Here is an 11,765-nt window from a genome sequence, read left to right on the forward strand (position 1 = left end):
ACGCCTTTTTACAACCAAGTGAACTAATTAATAAAATTTATTTCTTTTTTTTTTTTTTTTTTTTAATTTCTTCCCAAATTAACAACACATGGGAAAAGTTTGTTTCTGACCAAAATGTAAATATATATATGTATATATATATATATATATATATATTTTTTTTTTTTTTTAACCACTCCTATTGTGTCATTAAGGGTGTGTGCAGTGTTGAGGTCTGCCGCTCATCCATCCTGGGTGACACACATTTTTATGTCTCCATTTGTTAACACCTCCCATTCTTTATTAAAATGGATCACCGTGATGAGTAGTTGTCTTTCTTAAGTGCTCTGTCTTTGTGAGCCATAATTGTGGTTCATAAATGAGTCTAGCAACACGCACACTGGGAGATCATTACACCCTTTCGAAGGTATGGCGTTGCAGTGGCGTCCCAATGACGCCTCATCTGTGGGGGAAAAATATATGCGTAACTGTGTTCACAGATCAGAGGAGGGAAGACGCCACCTATTCTGTTTGTCCAAACGGTGCTTATGCTGTTACAAAAAAGTGGGTAGCACAAATATGCGGCAAAATGAACGCTTAAATTCACGCTTCATATTGTGCACTGGAAAATGGCAAACAGTGGGCAACGGCGGGGGATGTACTTCTAATATGAGATACCCTCCTGCGATGCTGCCTCATGTGCAGAGCGGGGTTCAACCAGTTGCACTGCCTGCCCTTTTAGCGGCCCCGTTTCTTCATCCCTACTCATAATAAATTGCTCACTCTTTCGAGCTAATGCAATGATGTCCCTCCTCACAAGGTCAAACTCAACCTCCACAATTTCAGCACTCCATTGTTTAGCAACAAAAGTGTATAAAAGCTCCTCGTAAGGACTGAGCGGAGAGGGAACTCCAACACCGTTTCGTTTTGCAACGTTCAGGGGAAGGAAAAAAATACGAGAGGGTATATAAATCGACATACGTTTTTTTTTCCATCCTCGTAGTTGACAATTTTTTTTTTTTTTTTTTTTGTTCTATCATCAATTGCTCCATGGATAACACAAATGTCGGTGAATGTCCCGTGGCCTGACTCTGCAATTTTTTTTTTTTTTTGTTCGTAAAACATTTCACAAGTTACACAAAGCTCGTGTACTAAGTGATACGCACAACTGTGAGAGTGAGTACGGGTGTGTCCCCTCCAACTTGACATTTGAAGAGAACACAAATATATGCACTTGTAGGTGTGCATGTATTACGTGAACAACTTAAATAGGATCAACAGAGGAGTAGCCACACAAACGCCGATCACATGGGCGCGACAGTTGAGAAGAAGGCAACATGGATTACAAAAGCGAACAGTTGGCGGAAAAGGAGAGCTTGTCACTTTTGTACGAATGTACAAATGAATTTATTTGCATAGACGACAAGAGTTTTAAAATCCTCATTGAAAATAAAGCCAAAAAGATTTCCTTCTACTTACTCTTTGAGCACACGGAACGGTACCCGGACGAGGCCCCCTTATGGAAGATCGTCGATGGTAGGATGATGGTGCAGAGAAGTATCTCCGCTGATTTGTTTTGTGCCCATTTGGGACAGGACCCCGCTCATGCAACGGGGACATGTACACATAAAAATGGGGTTTCGTGTCCTTATGCATTTGTGTGCGTCCATGATAGGCCATCTACGGAGAATGGCCCTTTTTGCCAAAGTTGCTGCGTTTTTATAAACGTCCATATTTGTGTATATAATTTTTTTTTTTTTTTCTGACTTGTTCAGGCAAAAATGTAACCAAGAGGCTACGCGAAAATGTGCACCAGCAAATTCGAGAGACGGTGGAAAATAACTTGGGCTACAGCATGATTTATAACATTGTGGAAAATATAAGGGTAAAGACCAGGGGAAGGAACAATCCGAGAGTTCGTTCGAACAATCGTACATTTTTTTTTGTTGTCGTGTTACTGTATGACCATTTTTTGGCTCTGTTCTGTATACTCAGGGGTTATTTAAAACGACACGAACATATTTTCCCTACGTTATATTTATCCAACGCGTTTTTTTTTTTTTTTTTTTTTTGTCCCCTTCCTTTTTACAGTCCTACCTGTCCGAAGACATTGAAGAAAAATCCATGTACGACGAAATGCTGGAGAGGAAACCCAAGGAGGATGAAGAAGAAATGAATGATGAGGACTCCGATGACAAGACGGACGCAGAAGATTACGAAAATGTTTTGGAGTTGAAGGAGCTGTGTGAAGAACGGGTGCGTCTTCGCACGCTTTTATTTATACACCCACTATGCTATATACCTGTATTATATATATATGCATGAACGCACATTTCTGTGTTGTATATCGCGGCGTCCTGTATCACACCTACTCGCGCGATGTTTGTTCACCCCCTCCTGCAGTACCGAGTAACCGAGGAGGAATTCGACGCATGGCGAAAAGAGTTTTACAAAAACATTTTCGCTGAAATGAAAGCTATTAATATGTCGGACAATCCTACAGGGCGGGAGCTCTTTGAGAAGGGAAAAATTAACTTGGCCGATGTAGAATTTGAAGAGGGTAAAGGAAACGAGTGTGAGCATGCGTCCAGTCCTCATTAGAACTGCTCTCCATTAAAGCCGCTCTTCATATGTTCACTCTTCCTCCGTCCACTGCTCATTATTCCGCTCTTCATTTTCCTTTTCAGGGGAGGCCAAGTGGTGCAACGAAGAATTATTTTGCGATCTTGAATTGGACATATGATACCACGAGCCAGGCGCATCGGTTAGCGCACTTGTTTATGGAGGAAAAATATACAAGCTTACCAGCCCTACCTACACAAGTTACGCTTGTTCGCGATGCAATTTATGCGAATCCTCCCCCATGTCACAGGCTTTTTCTGCCCGCCCCGTTTTGTTCTTACGTCCATTCGGATGAGCATTCTTTTTTTAAACAGCCAATTTGACAAGCGCGTGTTTCATCAACACACACGTTTTTATCTTTTAACAGTTTTGTCGCTTCCCCTTTTTGACGAGAATGTTTGTTTGGATTTCCCATTTTTTTTTTTTTTTTTTTTTTCCCTCACCGCACACAACTGTAAAACTGGTGAGTATTTCACCCGATTAACATTCCTCTTGAGTTATTTTTACGCTACATGTTAGAGGAATAAACAGCATCCGCTTTTTATTTTGTTCATTTATTTTATCCCACCTGGACGATTAACCCCACAGCGCGCACGTGGAATGAATTCTCCGATCGCTGCGGGGAGGGAGCCAAAAATGAGAGAAAAAAAAAAAAAAAAATAGCACTGCGCAAAGCAAACTACCAAGCATGATCAGCTGCAAAACGCATTTTTGCGGCAGCCTGTTCCCCACCAATGCGTTGGCAAGCAACAGGTCCCCCGTTCGATCTTAAAACAAATTAAACCAATAAATGACGCTGGGTCATAGGGGGGTAAACGTATGTATATATTTTTCTCCGCGTGCAGGTTGCATTAGGGTAATCCTTAACAAACGAATGGGTGGCGCAGCAGTGAGAACAAAATTGGGCACATTCGCGTAAGCGATGTTGCCGAGCATGTGCCTTTGCGACACATAATGAAACGTGTCACATTGCACACAGCACATGGTATGTATAAGTTGTTATGCGCTTTGTACCTTTTTACCTTTTTTTTTTTTTTGTTGTTTGCTCCCCCCCCCTCGATGGGTTGTCGCTGGGCTGTCCCTTGCGCTTCGAATTAAAGCTTACGAGAGAGCAGTGTCCATGGGTGGAAAGTGCTGCGTTCGCAGCAGGGACAGGCTGTGGTAGAATATGCCTCCCCTGTCCTTTCCACACCTCTGCTGACTTTGTTGAATTATCAATAGCAGTATTTTTAAAATCCAATTCGTTTGTTAGCACCGTTTTCGCTTTTTTTTTTTTTTTTCATTTTTTTTTTTTTTTTTTTTTTTTTTTTTTTTTTTTTTTTTTTTTTTTTTTTTGTGATAACACGGCGTCTGTCTTTTGTGAACGATGGGGAACACGCTGTATAGTGGCACAGGGTGCAGTTCCACCCAGCTGGACGACATCTACGGCAAGTACTTAAACAACCTGTATAACATTTACAGTTACTTGTTCAAGTATGAGCATTTTGTTTTTATGAATTGCTACGCGTTGAATTCATTTTGCCATGTCTTGGAGGTAAGGCGTACACGGAGTTGTAGAGCGCCGCGTTTTCGTAGCGTCCCGCGTAGTCGTAGCACTCTTAACGCTGTTGCGAGTGCGCCCCTGACTTGAGTGGCTAACCCCGTAAAATCATGCAACCCACCCCTGCAGGGAATCAACAACAACGAGGGACATGTGCTGATCAAAGTGTTCAAGCTGAGATGCGAAACGCAAAAAATAAAAAGGATTCTGTACACGCTCAAGTTTCTCTTCTCCTTTGACCTCTTCCCAAATGTGTAAGTTCTCTCCAGAGAGGGAGAGCACCGTAAATCATGTCGTTGTTATGTTCCACCACTAACCGTGCCCTTATCTGTGCCCCTACCCCCATCTACCCCTTCTGCCCCTGCAGCCTGCCCTACAACCGAATGAGCGTATACGAAAACAATATTTACATATACAGAACGTTTGTGTTTAAGAGCCTGGATCACTACCTCTTCAACGAGAGAAACAACAAGCCGTTCAAACACTTTTTCCTTTTTCAAATTTTTCTCGCCATTATCCAGTTGCACTCGCTCGGCATATACCATGGTCATATAAAGAGCGAAAATTTGTTACTTCAAAATAGCATGCACATACTCATAACGGACATAAACATATTGAACAAGTACCTGTATTTCATTCCAGGTGTTAGGTGCGTTTGGGTGTGTGACTTAACGCCGCAGCGTGTGACTCTGCTTCAATATCACACATGTGTGCACATATACATATGCCTTTACACACGCATGCCTGTACACGTATCACGTCGCAGGTGTGAAGACAAGTGGAGCAGCCTACTGGAGCGCCTGCAGAGGTTGCAGGATGACATTTTCAACCTGGGAATTCTGGTGCTGGAAATTCTGCTCAGCGATAAAAACGTATCCTACGCATTTCTAAAGGAGAATTATCACGACAAAAATGAATACAATTTTTATCGTGGTAGGAGTAGGCAAGGCATGCTCCAATTTGGGGGATGTGGAAAAGGGGTAGAGAAAAACGGCGCCAAAGGTAAAGCAAATGCTAAAGTGAAAAGAATAAAAAGAAAAGAATATACAGACTGCGTATTCCCCAGTAGTGGTAGTGTGGACAGTACAGAACATGTAATACACCTCTCCACAAAGAAGACGACAAGCCACAACTTCGTTCACGCACTCTCCTTACCATTTATAAACAAAAAGATTAAAAACGAAGAGGAGAATTATTTTCAACAAAACAAGCATGTTAAAATGAACATCGACAAATATAAGCACTACAATTATCATTACATTAACAGCGTAAATTATATTAACATTTATAACGACTTTTATAACAACGGGACATTGAGTCCGGTCAATGAGGCCAAGTCTCACAGGGAAAGCCTTACTACTTATGGAGCAAACATGGAGAATGAGGTTGTTTATAAAAGTAGGACTGCTCCATATGGGGGAGGGGGTGACTCAGATTCGTTCGGGGAGGTTCCCCATGCGCACAGCGATTGTGAGGTGCTCGGGGCAGATAACAAGGGAGTAGGGGACAGGATCAACAGGGCCACTTCCGACCGACTCGATTTGCACGTGCCGCGGGATTGGGGGGGAACAGACTGCAGAGAGGGGTTAGAGGTGGGCGTGCAGCACTCCTCGGCAGTTGTCGACGCGCAGGTTGTCACTGCAGAGGTTGACGCGGCAAAGGAGGACCCTGCGGAGGATGGCAATGGAGAGGTGGGCCGAGCACCCCCCCCGCGCAGACGCGCTCGACACACAGACAAAAGAGAAGAAAAGGGAGTGCCCTACAAAATATGGAAAATTGTGAACGTAGCAAAACACCCATTTATCGTATACTCCCTCATCAATCATTTCTTCCTTCAAAAAAAAAAAAATATTTTTAATATATTTCAATACTGGTCCTATTATGTCTTTCCTAGTACATACAAGTACGTGTTTTTTCCTTTGACCCTGTTGCAGCTGCACCCCGTGTTTAAGAATGCAGACTTTTTTATCTTGCTGCTTCATTTTAACTTACCGTTCATTCTGTTCCACCTGGACATATTTGCGAAAAAGGAACAGGACAAATATGAAATGCTAAGAATGGGGGGCACCCAAAACTGGGATGACGCAAGGAGCCCTTGTAGACTCCATCATCAGGGGAGCTCCCACGCACGTGATGGGGGAAGCAGTTCGGGGGACACACACCCCTCCTCAAGGCGCTCACAGGGGAAAGACAAGAAGACACTTCCACAAACGCAGCCACCGCCGCTAAGCGCGCCGCTACGCCCACCTCAACGACACGGGCTGGGGCGCTACGCGGGTCGCCTGGCCCACTTCGTAGACCTCGTTGAGGAGTTCACCACGGGTGTCAACAAGCGACAGATGGAGACCTACATCAGGGGCAGTGACTTCGCAGATGACGTGAAGACGCAGCTGTTGCAGCAGTGGCAGACACACAGGCGAGAGGTGAACGGGGGACACAGCCGAACGAGTAGAGCGTACCATTCAACGTGCCACTTTCCCTTCCCCACCCTATCGTACAAGAACGCCCACGAGTTTTATAAAAATTTCTTAACCTTTTACAAAACATTGTTTAATGCGATTTTCCACAAGGACCAAAGCTACATTGATATATTTAGCGGCTTGGAGATCTGCAAAAGGGAAATTTACGCGCCCCTCTTTCGGGGTGCCTACATCAGGCGCGGTTCCCACCATCGGTGCAGCAACGCCAGTGGGGGGAGCAATACGAATACTTTCCGCTACCCCAAGTGGAGGTTCAACGAAGACGTATTTCAACTGGTAAACATGATAATCACCTCGTACCACTCCCTCACATACGAGTCGACCAAGTTGCTTTGCCTCGAAATGCTCTACTGCATAATTTACCATCTCAACGATAGTACCCTCAACAGAGAAGTGGCGTCTTTCCTACTGTTTTGTATGAACAAGTCAGGTGAAAAATTAAAAGTTATAATCATCAAATGCTTTTACAAAATTATACACAATGAAAATGCATACGAACATATGTACCCCTACGTGGAAAAATTCTTGCCGTCCTTTTTCTCTCTCAAGGACAGTAAAGAAAAAATTGAGAAATATTTTTATGTGAAATATTTACCGCTAGTCGCAAATGTGACCGTTCAATATATATATAATGTGAGTCTGTTGAAAAAAGGTGGAAGAAGGCAAAAACAAATTTTAAAGGGAGAGCAGCATGGACAGGAAAAAGGCCCTGATGAGATCACCATCTCGGAAGTGAAACACATGGACATGTTAAAAACACTTCGCAATCAGTTAGTGCACATTTTAAAATACGCCACTGATGAAACTATTTTGTTTGAGTTTTATGAACACTTAATCACTTTTTGTAAAATCATGAGCAGAAAATGGGTCAAAATTTACATCCTCCCATATTTACTAGCAAATATTTACAAGACGAAGAATAGCTTTATCCGAGCTCTGTCCATTCGAATCACCCTGAGAATTATGTCCTACATTAATGATAATGAAACGTATAAAATGATTTGTGCTTATGTGAATCCAATTCTGTTTGAAGGAAATGAATTGGCTATTCTTTTTTTGCTTTCCGAGTGTAACATCCTCCTGAAGAAAAATGCGCGCAAGGGGGCACGCTCCACGATAGTTCCACCGAGTGGCCACCCAAGTGAACCGGGAAAAAGAAACAAAAGGCGCATACTATTCTTGCACAAACTTAAGCTAAACCACCTCCGCAATCACCCCTCTGTCGCCATTCGTGATTTGGTACACACAGTCCAGGCCAGTCTACTCCAAATGGCCACCTAACACGCATGCGTCCGTCGATCTCTGCGCGTACACGTATATATATGTGCAGCTGGAAAAAGCGTTTCGCCAATGTTTTTTTTTTTTTTCGTGGCGCCACATTTGCTTTGCTAGCACAGCGTGCAGTCATGCTTTTTCCACGTTACCCAATTTTTTTTTTTCATTTGTTTCCCCATTTTGGCGCACTGCCATGCGCATTTGTGTCCCACCACACACCCTCTGCGCTTCATGCGTTTGCAACACATAAGCACATTTGTATAAAAAGGAAAACTTTTCCTTCTTTTCCACACCGCGTCACATATGTGGTGACTTCAGTTTCCATAACTCAGCATTTGCAAGACGGCGAACATGTTCACTGAGCCGCGCACCAAGCACGTTTTTACTTGTCCAGCGAACTTGGCAAATTTGTTCCTCCACGGGGTGGTGTCAGTATGTATACACACACGAGCAGATATATCTGCGGGGGCTGATGGGTGGTCTTTTTTTTTCACTTGGTTGAGAGCGACCAGGAACAGTAGCGAAAAAGCGGAAAATTACCAAAATGGAAGAAGTGGAGAACGTTGAGGAAGTGCCCACAATGATCAGCGCTGATGAGTTATCACCACCCGACTGCTCCTAACCATGTTGGGTGTGCCATAACGACACCGTTACATTGTTTTTTTTTTTTTCTCTGTCTTTGTTGCATGCGCAATTATAACCCCTTTTTTAATAAATTTGCCCTCACCAGTTTTCCAAAAATTTTTTAAATGTGAAAAAAAAAAAAAAAAAAAAAGAGGCAACAATTTCGGCTGAAACAATTACACACCATGTATATTTACATAGCTTTAACAACGCGCTTCATTTTTTCACTTGTTCTACTCTGTCAACACTTGTAGATTCAACACACACAAGCAATTTCGCGCGAGCTATTGCATTCTGTTCTTGTGCACAGAACAAGATGTGAAAATGAGTTTACAAATTAATTAATCAGTATTGTTTTTTTTTTTTTTTTTTTGCATGACTGCGTGTGTGGGTATGTATGTGTGCAGTTTGATTTGACGCACGCTTTTCCGAGTTCCCGTAGTGCTCAGCGTTATAGCCTTGGTGGTCGGCACTTCTCCAGAGCGTAAACGTGTGTGTATATCTACCTATTACATATACAGATTCATTTGTGTGCACACACGCGTTACACACATACTTGGCAGTGGAGAACTTTCACAGGTGCGTACACTTTTTTTCTCCCGTTCATTTGATTACGCAAAAATTTACGAATATCGTGACCAGTGCTTTAAATACCAAACGATCATGCGTGAATAATAACAAAATTCTTTATGTATAACATTCTGCTGCGGAGAAGCATTAGGAGAGAGAAACATTCTTACGTTAGGGGGAAAACTTATATTAAACGGGGTTCGTACAACATCGTTTTTCTAAACTCCCTTGGATGTTGTTTTTTTTCCAACACACGTGCGCAATTGTAAGCGGTGTGGTGTGGATTGTCATTTGGTTATATTTCATTGATTCTGTTTTTAATTAAGAAAAATTTGCATTACTTGCTAGTAATTTTTCCGTTTCTCACTCTTCTTTATCACCTCACTTAACTTTACAACACGTGTGTTCGTTCGTACGTTTGTGTTATTTACACATATTTGTACTTACGTCAATAATTAAAACGTACACACATGTGTGAAGACTTTTAAAGTACACGATTTTTTCGTTGTGTACTTTTCTTTGGAATGACTCTCCGACTAGCCAGAAAAAAAAAAAAAAAAAAAAAAAAATTACCATCCTATATAGCGTTAAAAAGAAGAGAAATATTCTTGCCTGGTCAGGTGAAATTTAACACAATTTTTTAATTTCCTTTTTTTTTGTTGTTTTTCTCCACCATTACTGTAACCCTCCCATTTTGTAACCCTCCGATCATTGAGAAAAATGGAGGTACTGCAAAACATGCAACGAATGGACAGGAGGATTATGGAGATCAGAAATCTGCGAAAATTGATGGACGATGAGCTAGACATTGAGCTTAATGGGGAAGTAGGAAATTACATTAACGCGCTAGCCAATTTGCACATTTTGGAAAAAAAAAAAAAAAAAAATTCCCAATTGGTGGTGAGCTCGGAGGAACTCAGAAATTGCGGCCATAAAAAGGGCCGAAGGAGATCGCGAAACAGCTACTCGTCGAATATGGGCGGACGAGGAAGGAACAACGAAAATAGGAATAGTAAATCGAATGGAAAGAGATGGAGTCGCGACGGGGGGAGACGCTCCGGAGGAAGTAGAGGAAGTGGCGAGTACAGCGGAGGAAACGGTGACGATGGTGACGATCGTGACAATCGCAACAATCGCGACAATCGCGACAATCGCGACAACCGCGATGAAGAAGATAGCGATGAAGAGGAAAAGGAAACACCCCAAAGTGACGACGACCAAGACAGTGACCAACCCAAAAAGGCTAAGAAGAAAACAGAAGACAGCGAATCTGAAGAGGAGAGACAGGTGGAAGAAGAAGAGGAAGAAGCATCCGCAGAGGCAGACCACTTAACCGAAGACACGCGCGACGATGCTGGCGACGTGACTCAAATGAGGGAACCCGAGCAGCTAAAGTTGCTGGGAGATATGCAGCTGATGGCGACCCCCGAAATGGTGAATGCACAAATGAGCGAAGGAGAGACCCAGGAACAAACAACAAACATTGTTGAGGACAACGACATACATAACATGATTAACGAGAACGCGTCGTCCATTCGAGAGTACAGCTTTGAAGATGTGCACATCAAGGCCTGCCTGTCAGATAACAACGCCGCGGTGCAGAGGTTATCGGCAGAGGAGGCTCGAAAGATCGGAAAGAACATCGTGAGCAACCCATTTACGGCCAGCAGTTGTGCAGGAGAAACGGATGAGCAGTACATACGGGGAGACAGCCTTGGGGAGAGCGACACAATGCAGAAAGGAGGAGAGAACTTTCAAGACTCTCAACTCAGGCGCTACAAGACCGAGGCCATCAACCAGTGCATCCAGAGACAGCAGACGCAAATGAAACTGAACAATGTGTTGACCGAGCTGAAATTTAAAAGCGCACACCATTTTGATTACCCCCAAGGGGAAGACTCGGAAGAGCATAGCCTATCAGGAAGAAACATGAACGATGGTGTGGAAGGGATGGAGACACACAAGAAACATTCTCACACCAATGATCAGCAACCAGGAGGATACAGCAGCCGCTTTGACCAAAGCTACACCGACTTTGTCAAACACTACGTAACACACGTTGGAAATTTTTACAGAGATGTGGCCAAACCACAAGTTCAAAAAATGATGAATGCAAAATCGCAATCGTTTGGATTAAGACATTTATATAGGAATGCAGGAGATTCATCGTACGCTTATGACAATTCCGATTTTAACAGATCATTCTCCACCTCTATAGGGGATGGAGACACAAAGAGGGAAGCAGACGATTGTAACTTTACAAATTACCTGACCTGTTCAGGCGAAAAGGACATAAATAGGTTTTTTGAAGAAAACATGAACTGCATAGCAACGCCTTTTGCGGAAATGAAAAAATACATGCCTACGCATTTGGGCTATTACGAGAATTTTAATTACTCCAAGGCGTTGGAGTCGATTGGGAACTACGACTGCACGAATGCCAGGGGGTACCTGGAAAACTATGATTGCGTGAAGAATGCGCGCGCGTTTGTGGAGGACAACTCGTGCGCAACGGGCATAGCACAGCTGGCGGAGCACGTGAACTTGGAAAATGTGCGAAAACAGGTCAACTTGGACAACGTGCGAAAACACGTGAACTTGGAAAATGTGCGAAAGCACGTGAACTTGGAAAATGTGCGAAAACACGTGAACTTGGAAAATGTGCGAAAGCACGT

The 11,765-nt window shown here is 43.1% G+C and overlaps 3 protein-coding genes across 3 annotated transcripts in view; all 3 read left to right on the forward strand.

Annotated features, from left to right (window-relative positions):
- Positions 1 to 1,316: 1,316 nt before the first annotated feature.
- AK88_00780 (uncharacterized protein) lies at positions 1,317 to 2,722 on the forward strand (the record flags this gene model as incomplete). The annotated part of the gene is made up of 5 exons (XM_012478424.1): positions 1,317 to 1,515; positions 1,755 to 1,864; positions 2,071 to 2,235; positions 2,383 to 2,539; positions 2,667 to 2,722. The coding sequence occupies 5 exons, from the start codon at positions 1,317 to 1,319 to the stop codon at positions 2,720 to 2,722; spliced, it is 687 nt and encodes a 228-aa protein (XP_012333847.1).
- Positions 2,723 to 3,967: 1,245 nt separating this feature from the next.
- AK88_00781 (serine/threonine protein kinase) lies at positions 3,968 to 7,902 on the forward strand (the record flags this gene model as incomplete). Its single annotated transcript, XM_012478425.1, has 4 exons — positions 3,968 to 4,135; positions 4,271 to 4,395; positions 4,509 to 4,790; positions 4,908 to 7,902. The coding sequence occupies 4 exons, from the start codon at positions 3,968 to 3,970 to the stop codon at positions 7,900 to 7,902; spliced, it is 3,570 nt and encodes a 1,189-aa protein (XP_012333848.1).
- A 1,908-nt stretch (positions 7,903 to 9,810) lies between these two features.
- Positions 9,811 to 11,765, forward strand: part of AK88_00782 (uncharacterized protein) — a gene marked incomplete at both ends in the record, with an annotated part of 3,739 nt that continues 1,784 nt past the window's right edge. Inside the window, one exon of the mRNA XM_012478426.1 lies at positions 9,811 to 11,751. Coding sequence (XP_012333849.1) covers positions 9,811 to 11,751 — 1,941 coding nt within the window. The remainder of the gene's footprint in view (positions 11,752 to 11,765) is intronic.

This window comes from Plasmodium fragile, assembly GCF_000956335.1.
Source record: "Plasmodium fragile strain nilgiri unplaced genomic scaffold supercont1.6, whole genome shotgun sequence".
NCBI classification, from domain to species: Eukaryota; Apicomplexa; class Aconoidasida; order Haemosporida; family Plasmodiidae; genus Plasmodium; species Plasmodium fragile.